Source organism: Pecten maximus, chromosome 16 (genome assembly GCF_902652985.1).
Source record: "Pecten maximus chromosome 16, xPecMax1.1, whole genome shotgun sequence".
Taxonomy (NCBI): Eukaryota; Metazoa; Mollusca; class Bivalvia; order Pectinida; family Pectinidae; genus Pecten; species Pecten maximus.
This window is the reverse complement of record NC_047030.1, coordinates 25369429-25395116: the sequence shown is the minus strand read 5'-3', so window position 1 is coordinate 25395116 and position 25688 is coordinate 25369429. Positions and strand designations below refer to the sequence as shown.

Here is a 25688-nt window from a genome sequence, read left to right as displayed (position 1 = left end):
TCTTTTAGAACACCAGAAAGAAGTAAAAACCAAAGAATGTTGGAAATTAACGAAATTGAAAGGAACCAATCAGAGTCAATGGTGAATGCATCGGCACTCACATATCATGCCGCAAACTAAAACCATGTCTTTAACTTGGGAAATTCCAAGGTGATTGATATTGTAAGCGGCAGGTGAAAGAAGCAATATTGATACACCCAAGCGGGCCGGTTCCGAACCGGGACGAGGGGACACATTGGCTCTGGTACATCTAGTTATAGTGTAGACGTTTACAATCAAGTACACCCGACATCTCGGTGTACATAGTAATAGTGTAGACGTTTACAATCTCGTACTTTTGTTTGTTTTTGTTAGCTCACCTGCCCGAAGGGCAAGTTAGCTTATGCCGTGGCGCGGCGTCCGTCGTCCGTCTGTCCGTCCGGCGTCAACTTTTCCATTCAAGCAACTTCTTCTCAATAACCAAAAGGCCCAGAGACCTAATATTGGGCCTGTAGCATGCTGGGGTGAAGGGATACCAAGTTTGTTCAAATGAATAACGTTGACCTTCATTCAAGGTCGCAGGGGCCAAAAAGGCTAAAATCTTTAAACGACTTCTTCTCAATAACCAAGAGTCCCAGGGAGTTGATATTGGGTCTGTAGCATGCTGGGGTGAAGGACTACCAAGTTTGTTCAAATGAATGACCTTGACTTTCATTCAAGGTCACAGGGGTCAAATATGCTAAAAAAAATTAAACGACTTCTTCAAAATAGCAAAAAGACCCAGGGACTTGATATTGGGTCTGTAGCATGCTGGGGTGAAGGACTACCAAGTTTGTTCAAATGAATGACCTTGACCTTCATTCAAGGTCACAGGAGTCAAAAAGGCTAAAATCTTGAAACAACTTCTTCTCAATAACCAAGTCCCATGGAGTTAATATTGGGTCTGTAGCATGCTGGGGTGAAGGGCTACCGAGTTTTTTCAAATGAATGACCCTTACTCACATTCAAGGTCACGTCGATCAAGTATGCTTAAATCTTTAAATGACTTTTAGTGAAAAGCCAAAGTGCAGAGAGACATTCTATTGGTCCTGTAGCATGCTTTCAAATAACTGCAGGATCCATATATGAAAAGATCACTGCATTGCAGGTGCGCGATTTGGGCCCATTGGGCCCTTGTTTAACGTCCTATTAACAGCCAGGGTCATTTAAGGACGTGCCAGTTTTTGTAGGTGGAGGAAAGCCGGAGTACCCGGAGAAATAACACCGGCCTACGGTCAGTACTGGCAACTGCCCCACGTAGGTTTCGAACTCGCAACCTAGTGGTGGAGGGCTAGTGATAAAGTGTCGGTACACCTTAACCACTCGGCCACCGCGGCCCCTACAATCTCGTACACCCGACACCTCAGTGTACATAGTTATAGTGTAGACGTTTATAATCACGTACACACGACATCTGAGTGTAATCACGTACACATGACATCTGAGTGTAATCACGTACACATGACATCTCAGTATACATAGTTATAGTGTAGATGTTTACAATCACGTACACATGACATCTCAGTGTACATAGTTATAGTGTAGATGTTTACAATCACGTACACACGACATCTGAGTGTAATCACGTACACATGACATCTCAGTATACATAGTTATAGTGTAGATGTTTACAATCACGTACACACGACATCTCAGTGTACATAGTTATAGTGTAGATGTTTACAATCACGTACACATGACATCTGAGTGTAATCACGTACACACGACATCTCAGTGTACATAGTTATAGTGTAGATGTTTACAATCACGTACACATGACATCTGAGTGTAATCACGTACACACGACATCTCAGTATACATAGTGATAGTGTAGACGTTTACAATCACGTACACCTAACACCTCAGTGTCCATTGCTACTGCACTGACCATTGGTCTAATAAATATGACAGCGTAGTCATAGAAACGTCACAATCAAATCATCGGCTTACGTGCGTTTTGATATATTACAGTTTTTCTCACTTTCACTTCATGATCTGGGGTTTTGTACATGTACCACAGAGAAGGGATTGTCTGATTAAAAAGCTGACACGTTACCTAACTGAGACTGTCTACTTATTCCATGGTAATTTTTGCTAGGCTATGACAATCGGTTATTGCACAGTTCAGTTTTAAGATAATGTTGGTTAATAGCAATAACATTAAGTTTTTCTCTGGCGTCTCCGAAACTATAAGAGAGTGTCCCTTGTCAAAATTAGTAATTAGAATATTGAAAGGGTTACTAAACGTTGAAACTACACAAAAATGTACATTGCCTTTCTATTTATTTTTCAGAATGGGAGTTGCCGGAATCCATATTGGGGTATCCTCTATAATACAGCACATTTGTGTCAGAATCAGATAATAGAGTTCTTGTAATCGGACTGAGAATCTTAATAACAGGAGGTTGATGTTGGTTTAGTTCCGATGAAGTCCGGTTTCAGTTAATAATGCAAATTATAACGATAACACAGTGACATAGTTAGACCTTTATCATAGACATTGTCCTGAGTCTACATTCATTCCGTAATGCACGTGTTTCGGGTTTACGTCGCAGTCCATACCACTAATTAGTGTTTAGTCAAGTGATTCTACAATTATTTTGCATATATACATGTATACGTCATCAGGATTCACACACGTATTTCTGTGTATACGCCACAGTTCTAAACGAGTTTATTTATTTATATCATTATTTATTTGTTTATTTTAAAGTATGTTGTGTTTACATCAGAGTTCATATGTGCATTCAAGTCCTTGACCAAGCAGATCATTCTACAAGGAAGCATTCTGTACTTTACAAGGAAGGATATAACAACTAATGACGGTTACACGGCCATTCTCCACAGGTACAGACCTTCAGGGGAGACATTTTATATATTAAACAGTTATACAGTTACGGGATCGAAGAGGGATCATTGCGCACGAAACAAAAATGATAACACTACAAAGGAAAGTTGGATACCATGGAAACCTGTTTTGACGGATACTATTATCAGGGATTTTGTCTGATGAATTAACCTATACTAAATGTTATTACACAATATTGAAGGTCCCAAATTTATCACGAGGTTATTGGTGTCATTAAATCGCACGATTAGAAAACTTGGCCAAAATGGTAATCGGACACATGTGCGCATTATAGACGACAGATGCGCGATTTTAAAGTTGTTAATATATGTGAGTTTACTGTATACTGTACTGTGTAGCATAGAAATGGTTTGTCAACGTCCGTCATGCGCACAAATGTCCTATCGTCCGCAGATCATGAATATGCAGCATACATTACGCGCTCACCATGCAGACGTCGTGTGCACATCACTTCTTGTGTAACGCGGTTTGATCTTGTTAGTTAACCAACTAAATTGAACCAATTTAACACAATAATAATAAGATGATATATATAAAGATAAAACAGTAACACATATCTTATTGTTACATGTTTTAGGAGTCTAAATGTATATGAGTATACATCTATCTATAAACAATATGTATATATGAACTTGGTTACAGGTACATGTGATACATATGGAACCAGATAGAATTGGAGCCTGATAGGACTCCAGGTAAACTTGGTGTGCACTCGGAGTGCACTCCAAGTTTACCTGGAGTCCAAACGGAGTGCACTCGGAGTGCACTTTGTGTAACCTTTAGTCTACACACAACTGTAGCTGTAGACTCATGTTTTATATAATGGAAGGATGGTACAAAAGACAAACATGACACATGTGTATTGGCACCATTCGAAATAAATTGAAAGTATGATACTGTAGAGCCAAAATGAATTAAACTGCACCATACAACTGTTACGTCCTTCTTGGAGTTCGTCAGTGATGCTTCAGGCCTATAGTGGTCATGAAAGGCGACCAAAATCTCAAAATATGGCAAAATCTGAAGGTGAAGATGCAAAAGATCCATTATTTCAATAGTTTTGATAAGATTTAATAATGTTCAGTGTTTGATTTCCAAAAAAACCTAAAATATCTTTGTATGAATTTAATATGCCATGCAGAATATGGAAACCTGGCTATCGGGGACTAAATATGTACACAGGTCCTAAGTAATATTGTATTGCACATGAAATTTACCCTATATATAATTATGAATGTTAATTTGCATAATGTCCTGTCCACAAGCTGTGCAGCTTTAATTCACTCGACATCATTAAGGGGCCAATGAGGATAACCATGACTTACGGCAGATAAGTTATGAAGGGTTAAAAGGAATTACGGGTTAAGTACGACCTATATTTTTTGTTATACCAGAGCATCAAAACGTGTTCTTGTTTTTACTGTTAATTATGTAAAGCTGTGGAAATATAAATGTCCCTTATATGGCTCTGATTACGTCAAATACGCCATGGTGTGATTTCTATGCGTGAAATACAAATGTAACTCAAATGTCACTCTCCTGCACACCTGTTTTTTTGTATTACATTGTTGTTAAATGTCATTAGCGTGGTTTATCGTAAAAAAAAAGAAAAAAAAAAGAGAGAAAATTAAGAACACAATGATGTGTAAATTGGATAGATGTGGTAAGTAAATTGCACAGGTGTTTTGATTGATTGGCCATTATAATCATGATATGTAGTTGTGTATCCTTGAAAGACTTTATGATTTGACTGTTTTTGCAAGAGTAATTACCCTTTGTTTAATTAAGTGTTTTTGTCCGGAGATCTAAATCTACGTTTTTCAACTGATTCCTTTGAAACTTAATATGCTTTTTAACCTTCACATAAAGTTGTGTTTCCCTGATTGGCATAATTCGATTTTTTGCTGAAGATTTTCTCTTTTTGTTTGTTATTTGTCCTGAGATCCTTCTATTTTCTAATTATTATTTTTTTTCTAATTTGCTTGGCTTATAATTATGATATCAAATTGTGGTTAATGACTTTGAGATTACTGGTTTTCCTCAGGTTGTTCGACTGTTAGAACTATTACCATTCATAAGGTGATGTAAATATTATCTTATTATTTGGCATTCGGCGGTCGTATTTTGTTCCGCCTCGCGGTACTCTAGGTTAAATATGGCTTTTATGTGGGCTATTGGCTATTTGCTATTTGATTTATTTAAGCATTGAACTGTTTTGGTATGGTATTTATGATCTATTTGAATGCCAGAGCTTTGCAAGCAAACAACATAATGTGCGTTAGCACATTATGATTTGTTTGCTTGCAAAGCTCTGGCATTCAAATATTTATGATCTATTTATTAGCTTTACTACTATGTATTAGCTTTATTGGTCTTGGTCCCAGTTCCGAGTTCCGTTTAAGAAAAACTGAAATACTATGTATTAGCTTTATTGATTTTGGTCCCAGTTCCGAGTCCGTTTATGATAAACGGAACTAAGAACCAGTTTTACGGAAATTGGTTCTAGTTGTCAGTTCCGTGTAAGAAAACTGAAAATTGGAACCAGTTCCGAGTTCAGTTTAAGAAAATATTCTATGTACTTTATCTCAATATGGGACCCGAATCTGAAGAAGAACAACTACATGTGTCAAATGGATGTAAAGTCATTTATGAGTCACGTATGAATTTTACGGGACTTGGTCCTAGTTTTCAGTTCCGTTGCTTTGTTTGTGTACTTTAACTTCACATATATCGATACATTAACTACAAATAAAAACTCATATCTCCCTCCATGGACCCACATTTCGCGATATCTAGAAAGCTGCTTTAACAAGCTACTTGTAATTTACGAAAGGGTAAAAAAACGAAATGTACCATGAACGAAAACTGCGTTGTAACATTCTCTCTTGGAGGTTACAACACAACAATGTCTCGTAATTTTACAACACCAGTCGTGTTGTTATCCTTTTCCCCAGAAGTTATAACGCATGCAATATTTTCTTAAAAGGAACTCGGAACTTGGACCAAAACAAATGAATTTCAATCTCCGCTTTGTCTGTGCGGCCGAATTGAAAACGCTACCCATTTCCTTTTAGAATGTGCCAGGTACGACGACATAAGAAGGCAGTATTTATATTCCTTACCTTTTAATATTACAACAGACATCTTACTATTTGGGAACCAAACACTTTCACCACAAGAAAATAAGGTCATCGTCTTAGCTGTTCAAGATTATATTCTTAAAACAAACAGGTTTTCATAAAATTTTATTTATTCCAAAAGCATGTTTTTGTACTTAAAGTCAAGTTGTCGGTCTCAACAATCTGAACTCTACACCAAGTATTCACCATTTTCCTTTTCTTCTCCTTGCTTAAACTTTTGTTATTCATTGTTAATATATGGTCTTATATGGCAAATAATATGTTGTCCATCCTCATTATATTTGCTGTCTATGATAAGGTGATAGATTTACATACGTGTCTGAGACACTTGTTTCTATTTCCTATTCTCTACATTCAATTTTGTAACTATACATGTTTTGAATTGTCTGAATAAAAGAAAATTGAAACTAAAACCAATGAAGCTAATACATAGTATTTCAGTTTTTCTTAAACGGAACTCGGAACTGGTTCCTAGTTCCGTTTTTCTTAAACGGAACTCGGAACTGGGACCAAAAACCAATAAAGCTAATACATAATCAGTTTTTCCAGTTCCGAGTTCAGTTTTACTTAAACGGAACTCGGAACTCGGAACCAACTTCAGGCTCCCGATAAGTGTAGCGCGTGATGGATAACGTTTAAACGTACATTAATGCCAGAGCTTTCAAACAGACTATAGTATGACAATGCCAGACAAATGTGAATATTTAAGCATTGATGTCATTTTTTTTAGTTTCATCGGGATATGAAACAAATTTTGTTTGCAAACTGTATGAATCCGCGTAGCGGATTCTTACCGAAGTTTGCAAATAAAATTTGTTGAGATAATATTGAGATAAAGTACAAATTTTGTTTGCAAACTTTATGAATCTGCTACGCGGATTCATACAGAAGTTTGCAAACAAAATTTGTTTTATACCCCGATGAAACTAAAAAATAATTGACATCAACGTTTATAATTAATTTTTGAAAATGATTTTCTCATTTAAAACATGTTTTATGTACAATTTTACTGGTTTTAAATGGGATTCTTTTTCTCAAATCAATACGCAACGTCAATTGTCGTATTGTGACGTCACTTTTTCGCGCCATTCTCAAAATTTCTTTCATAGAAGAATGAATCGAATTTTTCGACCAGTCACATTTGGGTATTTATCATGAAAACAAAGAAAAATTAATTATAACTATATGACTTCAAACTTTTATAGTACGACATCCGATTCTGAGGTCAGCGAGGAAGGAAGGTGTACTGTGCAGATGGTGTTAGATTTTCCGCCCATGACGTATGACGATAACGAAGGCGATAACCAAGCTGACCCATCACCGGTAAGTGATAGAAGTAATATTATCTAAATAAGGTTCTACATGCATCAGAGCACGTTTTATAAATTAGGTCATTTGGGATAACCTTATAAGGCCCAATATTATCCAACATTCAACGCTACCAAAATCTAACTGATAAAATTGATGCTTTTACGCTTAATGTTTACTGTTGAATAAGGTATCACCAAACTTATTAACTTAGACAATTCATATAAAACTTGACAGTTATATCAGTTGATCATAGGCCGAAAGCATTATCACATGAGCATCCAAGGTTTGGTTCGGTCCCTATCCAGGGCAGATTGTGTATCTCAGGAACTAAAGGTGTCCTTTGTCAAAGTAGCAGCTCAAGGGAGGAACGGAGAGTGAAAAGAAGGGAGAGAAAAAAAGAAAAAGATATATCAAAAGAGTATCCCTTCGTCATTGTTTCTTTGTTAGACATTTCTCACAGAAAATATTTTTTTGGACTAAAAACTTTTTTGATGTCACTACATTTGAACAAACATGATAATATGACCGCTTCATTTTTTAACGGAGTCCTACGGAATCATTTCACAAAAACGAAATATGCGCTGAAATATTTGCCTATTTGCTTGATATGTGATATGTTACAAACATTTGTGCGATTCATCAGAAAGCACAACACTAACTTTCTTTTGCAGTAAGTAGTTTGAACAAATCTAATTGACTTTGGCGAACCGAGTCAATCGATATGGCGATGACATTACTAATCCGAGGGTCAGTGCACTACCGAATTCGAATGATGCCAAAGCTTAAGTCACTTGAACCTCAGCTAATTTGTCCAAAATCCAACTATAACCATTAAAAAATTATACCTGCATATAGTGTAAAGAGAGCTTTTTAGAATCACATATATTTTAAATATAGAATTTATATTACAATATCTTTGTCGATTAGACACTGCGTTTGTGTGGTCACATTGTAAAGCTAATATTGCTTGGTAAAACAGCACTGGGTCTGGAAGTCCTGACCACGTAATTAAGGAAATTTGTGCCTCCTCCGATACGGAAATGGTCAAGCCCAGGGGGTTAACACTCCGGACTAATTACTAGCGTTAGAATGGGGAGCAGGGTTTTAGCTTACGTAACCTTCAGCACGCTACCTTAATTACCCAGCATCCCTTGCGGTGTTACAGCGACTTTACACACCTGTTCATTTTAACGTTTATCCGCAAAGTCTTACTTTCGTGAACAGCTGTTGCATACACAAGCAGATTTTGACTCGCCCATGAGACATGGTGTTTTCATGGTGTCCGTCTGTCTATCCGTGAATCAACATCAGTTTTCATGCGATCAGTTTTGTTCTTTTTGGCAGATCATGCCCATATTAGGTTAACAGGTTACGTGTTCGATGATTGCTTTCAGCTAGGTAGGTCAAAGGTCACAGCAATCAGTATTGATTAAGGAAAATCAGGTCAAAGAATGGAATGTAAATTTCTCGTTTTTTTCTCATCACTACGCATCCAATTCTAAATTCTAATGAAACTTTCAACGTCACATCCCATTATCCGTATTGCCAACCCGTGCAAAAAACTGAAATAGTTCTGGTGATGACATCACGATGCTTTCGTACGGATATAATAAAAAAAATGTCAAAAAAAGGTGAGAGGAGGAAATAAAGCAGCACAGTGCCAACATTTATGTACAGAATATAGCATATCATCACCAAGCAGTTAAAAAGGTAGCTCAGTGGCAATTTACAAGGACAAAACAAATAATGAAAATACGACGTGAAAAAATGGATTTCTGTGGACTGGATAACTTCGACACGGCTGTATTGGGTTGGCGGCGTTTGAGCACCACATAGCTTGAATCATTATAGACTGTTAGGCGATCACTTTCTTTGCCACTGTATCCAGGGTCAAGTACTAAGTACACTTGATGAACTTTGGGTTATCAGGTGATTTTGAACATTGTAGACATTGAATAATATTGTGTTGTTGTCGGCAGTCCAATCAAATTGTATTAACTCATGTCCAATTAACGTCACAAACGAAACATTGAGTCTTATGTTCAATACAGAGACATACATGTACAACACCACCATTACAACTTTGTATGGAATACTCGCTAACCAAAAACATTAACAACACTAAGTACCATTATGACTTTTTATGGAATATTCTCTAACCACAAACATGTGCAACACCACCATTTTGACTTTGTATTGAATACTCTTTAACCACACACACGGACAACACCATCATCCTGACTTTGTATGGAATACTCTCTAACCACAAAGATGTACAACACCATCATCCTGACTTTGTATGGAATACTCTCTAACCACAATTATGTACAACACCATCATCCTGACTTTGTATGGAATACTCTCTAACCACAAAGATGTACAACACCGCCATCATGACTTTGTATGGAATATTCTCTAACCATAATTATGTACAACACCATCATCCTGACTTTGTATGGAATACTCTCTAACCACAAAGATGTACAACACCGCCATCATGACTTTGTATGGAATATTCTCTAACCATAATTATGTACAACACCACCATCATGACTTTGTTTGGAATAGTCTCTAACCAAAAGCATGTGCACCATCACCATTATGGCTTTGTTTGGAATAGTCTCTGACCAAAAACATGTACAGCACTACCATTATGACTTTTTATTGAATACTCTCTAACCACAAACATGTGCAACATCACCATTTTGACTTTCTTTTTATGCAATATTCTCTAAAAATACACACGTAAAACACCACCATGATGACTTTTTATGGAATATTCTCTAAAGATATACAGGTACAACATCAGCATGGAATATTCTCTACCTGCTTACATGTACATCTCCGCCTTTATGACTCTGTATGGCATACACTCTAACGGTATCAACGCCGTAATGACTTGGTACATTATATATTGCACTTCCTAACCATATTGACAACATCTCCCGTCACCAAACGTAACTGGTGTTCAAACATGTTTGATGAAACATTAGTTTTAATTAGTTCTTACTTTACACTGTCTTAGAAACTGTCATACGATGCTCCCACGCGCACGTATAAAAGTTATTATGTGGCGGAGTTTGTGATCGCGTATCTCACCGTCTGCATCAAATACAGATGGTTTATTACAGCGGCCCACTCAACACACAGAACCACGTGATATGGACCAGATCTTACGTTCGTACAGAGGTAATGGAATTGATTGTAACGTGGAACGGTAGTGAAAGGGAGGTGATAAAAAAGACACACAGACTTTGTGACTGTAATTGAAAATTTCATTTGTGAAATATCGCCAATTAGTTGTAATACAAAGGTCAAAAGTTCAAACCCTGAAGAGAAACGCGGAAAGATTTTACGTGTTTCCCGCGTAATGAAGATTGCCACGTGCGTTGCAGATATTTAATTTGTAGTGTTCATGTACAACGTTGGGCAAACACAGGGCGAAAGAAGAACCGTCTGACGTCTGTCCAAGCTCTAATCAAATACAATTTGATAAGTATTCTCGGCTCATAATTTACAGATATGAGAAGGACAATAACGTTGGTAAAGGAACCCATGTTCCACGTTTGCTTCTAGTTCTGCTGGTAACAAGAACATGCATGTGTACCGTTTGATAGTTGCTATAGCTACCCAATCCTATAAAGTATCGTATTTACATTAATAAATTCATTTATAACTGTTATCTACAAAAACATAAGAATTTGACATCTATTTTCTGTCCAAATATGCATTTAACAACTGATAACGACTATTTGATAACTATTTTCTGTCAAAATATGCATTTAAAACTGTTTAACGACTATTGCAGTAAACAACTGATAATGACTATTTGATAGCTATTATCTAGATCTGTCAAAATATGCATTTGGCAATTGATAACCAGAGTATTTATTATTTGGTGACAATTATTTTCCCGAATACAATATTTCAAAGCTCATATTTACAAAAGCTGCTCTTACACTTAAAATGAAACTGTTATAAATCCAAACCTATTACATTTCGTAATCTATATTAATATTCTTTAACAATTTTATAACTGTTATCTACCAAAACCTACAAATTTGATAATTATAATTTGTTCAATTCTACATTTAACAACCGCTAACCCAAACATTTACTCCCTTATTACTATTATCTTCAAAAAATGAAATATAATCTCACATAAAAACAATTACCTCGGTTCATAAGCCCTACATTTGATAACTGTTTTTAATCCAATTTATTTTCAATTTCTTTTTATTTTACTTAATATTTTGCGATATATTTTACATAGTACTTACTTTTATTTGTCTGCTATGGTCACTTTGGAATTATACGTACACGAGGGCAACACGTAATACACATAGGGATTTTATTACTGTAAACGTGGACATTTGCGCGAGGGGGAAATTTACGCTAATTACGAGTCCTTTTGATCGCAATTCCCCCCACGCATATTAGTTTGATATCAATTGTTTGCGTACTATCGACCAACAAACGAATGTGGATCGATCGCGAAAATTACCCCAACGCGTATAGTTTACACATCGATATCGCGAAAAATCGAACAGGGTAGTAGTACTTTTAATTAAGTTTAGAATACTTTGATTGGTACAAGGGAATTAATTTTGGGTGGAAGGCCTCTCAGTAGTGGTGGTTTAGGCATTTAAGCATTATTTTCAAGGTGTTTTAAAGAGCACAAGTTCTCGTTGAAAAAAAAATTGGGAAATTATTTTGCACTTGAAATTGCAGATACCATGGCGTAAACTACCATGCTACGTATAATTATAATATCTATTCAAATAATCTGTATTAAACTTAATTCAACATTCTATTTATCGACAAAAGCACGCTTACATTTTTGTATATTGTAGCAGTTTTTGTGACAATGCATGCAATGCCATTTTTAACGGTGACACCTTATTTACCTACCACATTATTTCTCATCTGAACCAAATATCTGTTTAAGAAGTTATCAATATCGTAGCTTTAGGAAAAAAACCCAGTTATCATGTTTCTTTAGGTACAAGATGGTAACAACTATCAGACTATCATAGGACCGGGTAGCAGTTACGAAATGTTTTATGTTCGTGTTACAAGCAGAACTAAAAATGTTGAACTTCTCATACCAGGTATCTGTATCATAAGCTGAGAATACTTATTTGATGAGAGCTTGGCCAGATGTGAGACAGGTTTCAATAATATATACTATTTTCAAGCAAACTTCATACGGTTACTCTGCTTCCTTGTCCTGAAAGTATGTATGCCAAAAGGAAGGTTTCCTTTGAATAAAGAAAATGTCGAGGAAGGTATTTTGGCATTTATGTCAGTAAGTCGGTATTCTGTAACACTACATCCCACTTAGATCACCGTTTTATATGTCTAGAAAAAACATTCTGTAAAGTATGTAATGCGACATGCAGACTGCATCCTTATTGAATTATGCTTTTAAATGCTTTATTGAAGACACGATCTGTACGGTATTGTTCGAGCTCGTAGACGATTGACGCCAAACTACCTAAATGGCGTGCGTTTAATGAAGTACCAAAATATATCTTCCTAGCGGTAGACATAATGATGTGTCCACTCACTTTTAATTTTGCTTTCTTAATTGATAATCCAACACCATCGTATCGCATTATGTGTTTGAGATACCAAAACAGCTGGTATTGGTTATCACTTAGCTTTTGATATAATTATGATAAGATATTGCAATGGATTACCAAGTTAGCACAATTCTTCCAGAGGCCTAAGGGTATTTTGTTTAATATTTTGTAATCAGAATCGACGTCTATCAAAATTGTTTAAATTGTTTGGTCATCATACAAGGTTGCAGAAATAATTTACATGCTTGCTTAATATCAGGACAGCTTCTTTTAATTACTTTGTTTTTGTCTATATTTGCTATAGCAGTCGATAGGCGGAGTATTGGACTAAGTCAGCAATTAATTCGAGGTCACAGAGGTCTAAAAGTTTTCAGTAATTAACATTGAAGTATAGCTCTAGGAAACTATGTTCCGAAGACCAGACATATAACGATTATCTTTTTTTGTGCCAGTAAATATCAAATTTGAATGGTTTATAGGGTCAAAAGTCAGTCTGTGATTATGACTACAATTTAAATCATATCAGTCTATAATAGCAGGGAAAGTGAATAGTTATTTCAACCTTCGTAAAAAAAAACTGGGAGTATCAATCGGGCTAGATCTTTAATAATATATTGAATCCTTATGTTTCAGGTACCTGAACAAGACTTGGGTGATTCCTACTCAGTTTTGCAGTCACCGAAAGAGCTCTTTAAATATACTTATTGTGACAGTCAGGCTGACACCTCGTCAGAGCAGGATTTGGAGGTACGTGTCCAATGCATTAACTATATATGTATATACATGTATCGTATGACAGCCGTGTTGTTAAATTAATTGAGCCATGTCAAGATTAATACTTGAAACATTGTAATAATATTAACAATATGCTATCGCAAATTAGATAATACTTGAATAGACGTATTTTTGAAATGGCGTTTTATGCGAAACAATTAAATGATGACGTCACAATGGAGAACATAAATACCAGAACTAGAAAATCGCAGCAAAGCGTGGCTCTAAGTAATTGAAAAAAGTTGAACGATTTTAATTATAACACAAAAACAAATGAAAAAAAGGGTTTGTAAAACAAATTAAGAAAAAAATAAATAAAAAAGGTTTGATGCTAAAAAGCATATGTTATATTCGTTTCAATTCAAACGAGACATATGATGCCAAAAATATCAATGTATCAGTATCATATCAACTTTAGATGATATTTAAATACGAGCTCATACTCGAATCAACACAATGTTGTTTTATGTAATTTATAAGTTTTTTCAGTGAAATCATTTATAGCGTACTTCTCTTCATTTGCAGTGGGACTTTGAATGCCCTATGGTTCCAAAATCTAACAGACCGATGACGTCATCGCTGCAGGTCACACAGATGAATAAGGGGTCTTTAAAAAGTTTGTCTTCACTGGAATCTAATTCCGGTTATGACAAAGTAGTTGACTGGTTTAAGCGTGCTCAGGACTCAGATTCTTTGCAAGATGGCGGAAATGAATGGAATTCTGGTCCCGTGGATATGTTCTGTGATCGCTAATGCGTAGTATCATCATATGATTTTGTTCATTTGCAAGACGAGATAACAATCTTACTATCAGACACCTACAGTCAATTGTCCATGATGCAGGTTGATAATTTAGATAACGTAGGTTTTCGGAAAGCAACACATTTCACTGGTTGAGAACTTAAATGTCGGTTGCAATTCACATTATGCGAGATAAAAGCATATGCTAGAAGTCAAAATTGATTCATCATTTCGTTTTAAGTTTTTAAAAGGCTTATTTTCTCACAATAAACATGTAATGATAACAAATGAAAAAGGATTTTGTTCTTTTTGATATTTCCTATTTTCTTCTCCAATAAAGCTGCTGTGTCCTATAATTATTCCGTTATTCTCAGTATGACAAACGGATTAGGATTATCACACGGTCGTGGTACTTAATTATTTCATAATACAATGACAAAACCATTGCAGGTTTTATAAAACCCCATGGTATATTCATTTTGATGTACAGCACTCGCTTTTGCTCACAGACGAGGCATTTCTCTAAAGACCATAGCTCTTGATAGAAATTAAACAATACAAACTTACCCATACAGGATACATGTAGGTCGTCCTCAAATTACAATAGCGTTCGATAGGACGTTAACAATACGAAACAAGACCTTCAAAGGGTAGGCCTTCCTTAAATAACCATAGCTGCTGATAGGATGTTAATGCCTATATGTTTTCCTAACATATATATTATGACACAAACATATATTGAATGATAGAACATTAATGCCGCAATGATATGAGAATCATTTTTTTCATATTTGTAATTAAAACCGGGAAACTACCCACTAATTATTGATAATCTAATGCGGTGCTCCATTCTCTATATGTAAATGTTCCGAGGAAAAAAATGCCCACGAGCATAACAAATTGGTTTGTTTTGAAGAACGGCGGACTGGGGATCTAAGCCACACATCAGAAGCCCATAGTCCATCAGACGTATTGATTGTTAACGCGAAGGCAAAGAAAAGGAGTGGGCAAAATCACATCATCTAGGACTTAAAGAACCAACGTAAGCCTATTAGATAAAAATGAAATATAGGAAAGCCATCATGAATTGGCAGTGAAAGTTCTCGGCATTCGACAAACCCTCATGTTGCTGTTTATCATCCCGGAATGTAACTCAGCGAGCGAGGGTGTGTTCATGCTCTATTTTTAGTTGTTTATTACACACTTTACCTATGAATTGCTGTCGTAACTGAGCAGATTTGAAGGGATTTAAATAAAAATAAACCCATGGGAGATAATGTAGTTAAGCTTGATAAAGTGTGATATCTATATATAAAAAACATAGAGAGGCTTTTAACAATACAAATTCACTCAACATTTAAGTTATTTATTAACAATGGATTAGCAACATCCGACTTAAATTACATAATCGAAATCCAAATTCAGTGACAGTTAATGAAAACATTTTAACGATGATACGTGTCCGCTGACAATGTTTGTAAGAATAAATCGTTATGCTCTGAACATTTTTCAATTACAAGATGTCAACTCTCTACATATGTTTTTGCATCCTTGCAATTAGCATCGCTTCCCGAGACCAAATCCAACAAACAAGTCTCGTCGTAAATCACTCCGTTGGTCGGGCCTTACAAGTGCAAGAACACTTTTTTGTCAATTTAACGGTAGGAAGTCTATTTTCCTGACAGATCTGAAAAGTGATAATATGTTAATGTATCTTAATATTAGAAAAAAAATGTTGTTATTTTCTGTCACTGTATCATCACGAATGCCAATTACCTTATTTGTTTAGCGGACTATTTAGTTAAGGTCATGAGTTCATCGACGGAAATAAAAAAGCACAGAAGGAAAACCAAGAAAAGCAAAGAAAAGAAAATATAAAAAGCAGGACAAAAAGTATGAGACAAATGAAAAAAGTTCCTGAAGTCTCAATGGGACAGCGGAGCAATTTTGGCGCCACCTATGAACCATTGGTAGAAGATAGAAAAGAAAAATCCTGATATTTCAGGGGACGTAGTTTCAGACGCCTCCTACGGCTAACATGCAGTGGTCAACAACCCGGACTTGTCTCAGATAGTATTCTGAAATAGGACATCCGAAAAAGGACCATTATACGTATCGTGGGTGACTGGATATGATATTTATCTATTCGCATAGCCAAAAATATTTGAAGCTGCTGCCATAATAAATTTGACGTAATTGTAAATCTAATTTTATTACGACGTTTTAGTACATGTACTCATAAATTCTCCAGACATTGATGACGTCATTAGGTGGCAAAAATGTCGTTTAACTACACATGGATATGCAAATGATTACACGAAATGTCCATCATGAGACTGCGGCTTAATGTTATTTGATAGAATGTGTAGATCCATGTTATAAATACGAAGTCAGTCTAAGCTCTAGTCGTTTACGAACACTAAATTGTCCCATAGCTCACGTCCCGACAGATGGCGGTAATTCATGCATGAATCGGTTATCTCCCTTGAGAAAAAAATCCTTATTTCTGCTGCTATTTTAATCAAAGACAAAAGACATATCTTAGACGTATTCTATTCGTAATCCATTATACTGCTAGACGTTACAAAGCCGATGATTTATAGAGAATAAAACAATAATCACTGAAGAAAATAATGGCCACTTATAATTAAAAAAAAAAGATACCGCTTGTAAATACGTTTTTAAAACTTAGTTTCTAAACTTTAATGTAAGGCATGTAGCAACAATTGATATTTTAAATCTTGAAATGGAAATTACTTATTTCCAGTAAGTGACAAATATTGATTAAAGGTTTAGTTTTATATTCCGGAAATATACTCATTTGTTCTCATTCATGTTAGACCAAATAGAATAAACGTAAATAATTAGAGTTACAATTCAACTGATATATTGTAGCATTTCAAGGTCATAGGCAATAAATGTAATAAAGTTATGGTAATTGGATATTTCAGTAGGTTTCCAAACTCTCAGAAATGGAGTGTTATAAAGGCACTCAAAAATTCAAAGAAAATTATAAAACATTTCTATATGTAGCTTACATGCATTGTATCTGTTCAGACAGTAACAATTATTGATCGTCTGACCATTATCACGCGATAACAATGCCCATAGGTAAAACTGCAGTATGATCGGCATTATGACGGTTGAATTGACATTATAAACATTCGGCATTGAAAATCCTCTTTAAGAAAAACCCAGAACAACCTTGATAAGATTTACACGAAACAGGAGGATGTGAAGACGCTGTATAAATTCATCTTCTATATAAAAAACACACCTTTTTCGCACGTGATGATGTTCATCTACAGATAAAAATTATTATGAAAATGCATGATGTAGCATACCAAAAAAAACCTTTTACAAATAAAAGTAGGCATATGTTTAGTACAGTCAAAGTTCATTTTCTCGAACTCCCATAATTCGAAGACAATATTTAACTCGATCTCAGTATTCAGTTCCGATGTAAAAAGATGTAGAAATTCATGACCCCACTGACGTCTAGGTAGCGAAGGTCAACTATATATGCTAAATAATGAATGTAAAAGGGAATCGTAAAACTGATGCTTAGGACCAAAGTATGTAAATGCCGGAGGAAGCTAGGAATAGGAAATTGGCATACAACATTTTAACAGATGTATACATCCTATAATGTATTAATTGGAAATTGGCATACAACATTTTAACAGATGTATACATCCTATAATGTATTAATTATATGTCGAATAATTCTAAACGAACACTAAATCGGATCGTTTATCCAAATAAAATAATGTCTACTCTTCGTTAACATATTTTCCTTTTCATTTCATTTCATTTCAACATATTTTATTGTATAACATTTATACAAATGGGTAAGACAGCAGGCTTGGCCTATATAAATCTTCTCCAATACAAACAGAACAATAGTAGAATTAAACTAAAACAATTGAAAGTGAAAGTATAAGAAATATGTCAATGGAGAGGATTTTCCTTTACCCTTGAGATGTACACTTTTTACGAAAAGAAAATAAAGTCTTATGATTAGTCATTCCATTTAACAGATTTCGTCGGTAAGTGTAATACTCCTATACAATGACTGTAGGATTTTCGTGATAGTCCTAATACTTCTATGCAACAATGAAAACATCCTTTGGCAGTATGGCGTAAGATTGTTTGTACTGTAGCCGTATCTACGTGAAAATATACTAATTTATTGAAGAGCTGGTGTTTTCCGTTAATCTGTTCCTATATCCCAACAGTCAGACTGAAGACAACCAATTCGGTATGCATGAAATAAGCATCACAAACCACTCAACGCGATGCCTGCAAAAACTATTGGTTTTCATCGCTGCTCTAGTGTTCACATCTTTGATGACCTGTTGCTTTTCAATTAATCAAACCTAGCCAAATATAATGATTATAGGCCTTTTAGTTTGTGAAAAGAAATTGTTTGAATGTTTAAACAAATCTTACATCTGTGACCATGAATATTATTCGAGATCATTTCTTTATTCACATACTTTATGAACCTTTCAGACAAAAATCAGGATTAAAAACCTTTTTCATTGATCAGAGGATATCGCTTAAATGTCCTTACCATGTTATCTTGAATATGGGTCAAAGTATTTTCTTTTCGCAGATTTTGTAGGACTCTATCCCAGCAACCGATCACCAAAATATCATGGCTCTTGATCTCGTGGTTAATAGAAGTTTAATTGACCCTTCGAATCAGATGAGCTGAAAGATTTTACCTTATCAAAAGCTATCAAATATCAATTTCTTACCTCACGTGAGACCCATTGTAACACTGTTCTGTTTCTGTATACAACAGGCCAAACAACTTGCTAAAATTTTTAATCTATATTGGCGAGACCCACGGACGGAATCGGTGACAAATAGGTTTGCCTTGGCTTGGTTGTATAGGATAATAATACTGTATTTTGCGTCATTGTTGATAAGCAACGGATGCCAATGAAATGAGATTAAAAAAGAAAAGGCAGGGCAATTAAAGTCCACCAGAACCACCTGCTGTCTCAAAGGACTGTATAAAAGATAGAGAAGTTAGATTTTAGATGCAGTTGAACCAAAATTAGTGTTATTCAAATTAACTTAAACTACCAGGCCAAGAAATTTAAATGTTAAGATACAAAATTTAACCAACTCCTTGGTAAAATGATGGTTTATAAAACATATTAAAAGTTCTATATTCTAGTATATTTTCTTTGACCTCGAATAACAAATGGATTGCAATGTTAAAAAAGAGAGAATGATCAGGTGACGAGGTGTACTATTTTGACCGGCTAACATGTATCAGGATGTGATTTTTAAATATTTGTCCTTACAGTCAATCAAAAGGAGGTATATTCTTGTTCTTTGCTTGGTAAAACAGTCAAGTATATAACGATGTACAAATATCACATTGATTGAAAATAGTATTTGAAGACTTGAATGCACATAAAAAGCCTGAAAAGCCTAAAGTTACGTAATCTTGACCTTTTGAACGCAAGCTTATATCAAATAGAGAAACTCTGTAATGCTTTAACTAGGTAGGATTGATACAAGTATTGACATTTAGACCTAGTTCATATTACGACAAGGTGAACCTGGACACCTTACCTGTTAAAGTAAGCATCTATTTATCAAGTTCCTATGGATGGTAATGCATGCCTATGTTCTACGTAAAATGATTAATTATAGAGGCAATAACAGCGAGGGGAAAAGGGTTAGTACCGGCCACCCTAAAGCTATCTATTTGATACGCCAGTTCTAGAAAAACATCTTACCAAACTTGATATAGGCATTAATTACATGGTAATTAATTTCCTGTTCTTGCTCTGTATTACTTGCTGGTGCCTGTTGTCGCTGCGAAGAAAGGGTGGAATTATGTCAGACATATATAAATAATCTGATAGCTGTAAACAAGTTAACATACAACGGAAGTATAATTATGTTGTAAATAAGGGTAACGAGTGACTTGTACATCTACATTGTATGAAGTGCATTATTAGAGCACACAGATTCGGTTTGTAGTGGATACGGTTTATACTACTCGGTTTGTAGTGGATACATTTTAGACTACAAGTACACATGTACTGGACTATAACCTGAATGGTGATGGATACCGAACCTCCTATTCAGTAATAATAATAAGCACTATCTGTGGCTGACCTCTTTTTGCACAAAGAAAATGTGAGTGATACTAAAAAGCAGTTTGAAATATCCCTGGCTTCCTTTGATATTTTACCTATAGGCTGCCTTTTAATGTATATTGTTTTCATGTTTTAATTTTTCTTTCGTTATTATTCTTCCAGGCAAAATCCTTCCATAAAAAACTAGAAATTTATTTTGGGATAATGAAAATTATCACTATTGTTGGGCTCGACACAAGTGTGGAGGACTCACCTACGTCGACAGACAGGTGATTCCATTCCCGTTCAAATACGATCGGGTTATTGAACCCCAGTCGCCAAGTTGAAAAGCGAGTGCGTTACCACTGCGCTATTCTACCATCAGATATAATCCAGTGCTACTGCGTACTATCAATAAAATTAGATAAGTAAATCATATCGCGAAGACTGGCATAACTCGCCGTATAAAAGATTCTTGTGAAAGTCGGGTGACTCGGCAAACATAACACTAAAATGGCTGGTATTTTCTGTACTTTGGCATTCTGTGAAAATGTCAATCCTTAAAAGTTATAGTTCGAAAAAAAGGTGCAAATAAGATGTTAATTTAGCATTAATAGGCATGTAAAAGATTTCTATTCTTTCTTCACAGTTGATTACAGGATGAATTATTGAAAACAATGCATAGAGACAACGCTAGCCGTCATACCATCTCTAGAGGTTCACAACACACACATCAATGTACACTTAATTATTTTATTTTCATACTTAAATATCACTTCTCTAAACCAAATGTAATAACACAATGGTAAGAGTGATTTTCATAACAGTCCGATATAACGAAACATGTACAGTACATTATCAATACAAAGGGGAAGCTTCATGTTTAAGATTTTTTATATAAGTGGCGGTTTTCAATTCACTAACAAGAAACAATACGAAACATGTCGCCTCATATAAAACAGGTACTCGCTTTTGTCAATCATTTTGGTGACTTTGATTTTATAAAGCTTTTCTTTCCAATTAAAACAAAAAGGAAAAAACATTTTGATAGTTAAGGGACAAGTAACTTGATTTCACATTACATTTTACAAGACATCATGTCTATTTCATATCTGTCACTCAGACTATATTATTATTGATCATAAGCTACAGCTAATCTACAGACTGCTTTTTTCATATTCAAATAATTTTGTCAGTCTTATACACCAACCTCTTCTTTCTTTCGGACAATGATATCGACACTTTGAACGGTAACAGGGGGGGGGGGGGGGGGGGGGGATTCTGGTTTTATTCAGGATGCCCTCCTTCAACGTCTTGAATTCGTCTGACAGTAAACATATTTGTTTCTTAAAATATCTTAATGATGCAATGAGTACAGGCTCTTTTCTAATGCATTGGAGTCAATTACAGCAGCTGTATCCATGCATTCAATATCAACATCATTACGATAAGCCCTCGCTGCGTACACTTCTACAGAGTATTAATATGGTCTGATCAAGTCACTTCTAGGTTCGTCATACAGGGGCAGATAATACAATTTTAAGACAGACATGTATCGTCATGGCGCTCCTCTAGGCGTGCTTCTAGGAATTCGTGAGTAAGATTGTGTCGAGTAATCATTCCGAGTACCTGAAAAGCATGAAAAACATTGTGTTGATTATACTGTTCTCTCATCTAAGTCCGTATAATCGTTTGTTAGATATTGTCCGATTTTTCCCCATTTTTCATTGACTTAAACATGGTCAAGTAGAGGTTAGTATTCTGAAATATTGATATATATTAAATATATATTAATTTTGATAATTAATACATATACTATATTATATTGATTTTAATAGCAGAGAGAAAGTATTGCGGTTATGACGTTATATCCAAGGTGATGTCACAATGCCAAACGTGAATTTCCTGTTATCAAGATACCTATATTGAAATTATTTCCTTTTGCAATCAAGTTTCACATCTAATATAAAAATCAAGGACCTTTGGTTCGGTGAATGTGGTGTTATACCGACCTGGTAGAATTTAAAATATTGACCTATAGAATATTTGATTCTACCACTTCGGTAAAACACCATGTTGACGTCATCAATGGTCAAAAAAGATAATTACATATGCCAAGATTTGCCGTTGTTCTGATGGGATAGGAGGTGGTCAAATGAGGTCGGTATATACCATATGGGTTATATGTGTTTTTATTTTTTTTGTGCGACCAGAGCATATGGACCAATGTTTCTAAACAAGAACAGCCAGAATATGAGAACCCAATATTTCTACATCACCATTTCAATAGGACCATATTGAGTCTAGGTCTCTAAGTTTAGAGCTATGGACGATAATGTACAACAAACTCATCTTAAATACTTTGATAATCTCAAAATAGTATTTGGTATGTATTGTTTTTTTATAACGAGTTGTGTTTTTGAGTCATTTCGTATTGCTATATATCGGTTTCAGTTTTGTCTTTGAAATCCATAAAACCATATTATATATATGTCACCTTAAGGCTGTATAGCATATAAGTTGTCTGTATCTACTATGACGTTCGTACGGTATAACCATTTACTTTTTCTATAAGTGACGTTCATTTACTGCTTTTTGGGTGATGGAATAGAATATTTGATTCAATTTTCTTTATTCTTTGATGATTTTGACCTTACTCTATATCCGATTTTAGTGTTTCAAACAGAGATTAATGATAAATGATATCGAATTCCAACGCAAAAATCGATAAACGAGGGGAGGGGCCGTGTAAGGGATGTTCTAGAAAATGTAAAATGCTAATTAGACAAGGTGTCTAGCAAGGATTAGTATATTAATGTTCAAGAAAAGCAAATTTCGAGCCCGAAGAACCGTTCAATTCATGCCTTCAAATTTTGGATGGAATATACATTTCTCCATCCCACGTCGTTTTACACGAATGATTATTTTTGTCATCAAAAAGAGGCTCCCCTGTCCTTATTCCTTTCAGCAATGGACACATCAGATCTCGTCTGATCGTAAAGTAATTAACATAGAACGCGACTTTGACGTTATCAATTGACAATGATAGATCGTCCAATAAAGGGGCTATATTAGGGAAGCCAAGACAAGAAGCTTGCTAATGAACGCTTTCGTGTGAACTACTGCTGCAGCAAATTTGGATGATCGCAAAATCTGTAATATGATGACATTGAGGAGAATGTCCTATTCTTTAACAGTGTGACAATCAAACCATGCTAGCATTCTTTGTCAGCTATGTTACAAGAAGAGAAAGAGTATACTGGACGAAACACTGCAGATTTTTCTTTTTAAAGAACGAAAGGACAATTGGACTTTGGGACAACAAATGAAACATCTTATAATTATAATTGCTGTAGTTAAGGTTTCAACACATTACCGTGCATTTAATTGAATGAATTTCATAATTTGTCAAAGTGCGCCTTGTCATCCACTAATATAGTCCCTGGCATGGTAAATATATACTATTCACTTTTTACATCTGTATACATGTACCAATAGTTCTGTTTATACTCTTATCATCACACTCGTTCTACATTGGATAAGCTCTTATATATATCTCGTTTATGGAGACAGCATATATAGAAAAAGTAAGCAGTTGAATAATGCTATATCTCATAGCTTTCTATCAATAATTATTTTATATTGGTCGCGGATACAATCTCTTTTTTATGTATGTATATTCTCGAGGGATATAAATTTGCGGTATATTTTCAGTTGTCATACCGCAAAAATAAATACCCATCAAAAAATAAATTGGATTACAAGGCCCATCAATGAGAGTCCTTTATATTCTAGAAAATTGGTTCTGCGGGTATTATGATACTGAGTTAAAGTTGTGTGTCTACTCACCTGTCCTTCGTGACTGACGATTGGAAGATGTCGGAGCCCCATACTTCTGAATAGATTGAAAACCTGTGGCACTGGGGTCGTTGGATACACGGTGTAAGGACACGGGTTCATGTATGGCACGACGTCCTGTAATGACAATAATAACGTACATACATATCCTACAACAAGATTTACAACTTTTGAATGCACATGCAGCCCTGTCCGGAAATGAAATATATAATTTTTTGCGGGGGAACTTCCTTCTGCATGATACATTATCACAATTAAACCGTACTTATAAATGATATATTATCTTGATAATTATATTTGTCAATTTAATTAAGGTACAGGTAAGTTACTAGATTATCATAGTATCGGACGTTGTTTGAAATATATCACCTGACCAAGTTGTGATTAGACATTTTCAGGCGACTCAAGGCAACACAAAATACGATACGTTAATGATATTTTACTGATAGTAAAGGAATAGAAACAATGATCGGCTCGTCCTTGATAATCAATAACATATATTTGAGGTATATCTGTATGAAATCATTCATAGCAGGTATAGTTATGTCAGTTACTAGCAACTCCAAAATCTGGGAGATACATCTTTTACGCTGGAAATGTATCATTGACAATAGATAATATGTATTTGATGCATATATGTATGAATCATTTAAAGTAGGTAGGTCTTCAAGTTATTTCAAGTAGCAACTAGAAAATTTATCTTCAAATGTGTAATATGCTTATTGCTACTCCTGCTTAACGTTCAGCATTGGGGGAGTTGGACGACTGGTTTGTCCATTATATACGTATAATGTAACAGGGTGGGGTGTCCTGCTGGGTGTCTTCGGCAGTATACTTAGGTGAGGTAACACTATAAAGTCGGCATCAGTTTCGTGCTATCACAAGGAGGCAACCACGAACATACAATAGCATCCCAAACAGCTTTCGCATAGCGAAGGTCGTCCGTAAATGACCTCAGCTGTTTGTTGGAAGTTTAACAATACAAAACCAAATACATCGACACTATTGTTTTGTGAACGACACAAAAACCCTCAGTGAAAACATCAATTAATCCATTTCAATCTTATGTGTAATAACGAGATTTGTTTAAATTTATCAATTTATGCAGACACGTCTTCTTTTCATTTGGTAAATAAACAGCACGATACCAGAGTGCAATGCTTATGATGTCAACATAGAGGTTAAATATAATATATATGTTGCCTGTGATGTAAAGAAAATACGAGAATGGTAATGAAGATTTGTTTGCCTCCATACTCCATGCTAAAACAAATGGAAGGATATA

The 25688-nt window shown here is 35.2% G+C and overlaps 2 protein-coding genes across 2 annotated transcripts in view; one reads left to right on the top strand and one right to left on the bottom strand.

Annotated features, from left to right (window-relative positions):
* Nucleotides 1–14689, top strand: part of LOC117314851 — a 30108-nt gene extending 15419 nt beyond the window's left edge. The window contains exons 8-12 of the mRNA XM_033868970.1: nucleotides 2312–2339; nucleotides 2786–2865; nucleotides 7233–7350; nucleotides 13557–13670; nucleotides 14223–14689. Of these exons, the coding sequence (XP_033724861.1) occupies nucleotides 2313–2339; nucleotides 2786–2865; nucleotides 7233–7350; nucleotides 13557–13670; nucleotides 14223–14450 (567 nt within the window). The 5' untranslated portion in view covers nucleotide 2312 and the 3' untranslated portion in view covers nucleotides 14451–14689. The remainder of the gene's footprint in view (nucleotides 1–2311; nucleotides 2340–2785; nucleotides 2866–7232; nucleotides 7351–13556; nucleotides 13671–14222) is intronic.
* Nucleotides 14690–21817: 7128 nt separating this feature from the next.
* The window catches only part of LOC117345077 (chloride transport protein 6-like), an 80023-nt gene continuing 76152 nt past the window's right edge, over nucleotides 21818–25688 (bottom strand). The window contains 2 exon segments of the mRNA XM_033908020.1: nucleotides 21818–22174; nucleotides 24395–24520. Of these exon segments, the coding sequence (XP_033763911.1) occupies nucleotides 22085–22174; nucleotides 24395–24520 (216 nt within the window). The 3' untranslated portion in view covers nucleotides 21818–22084.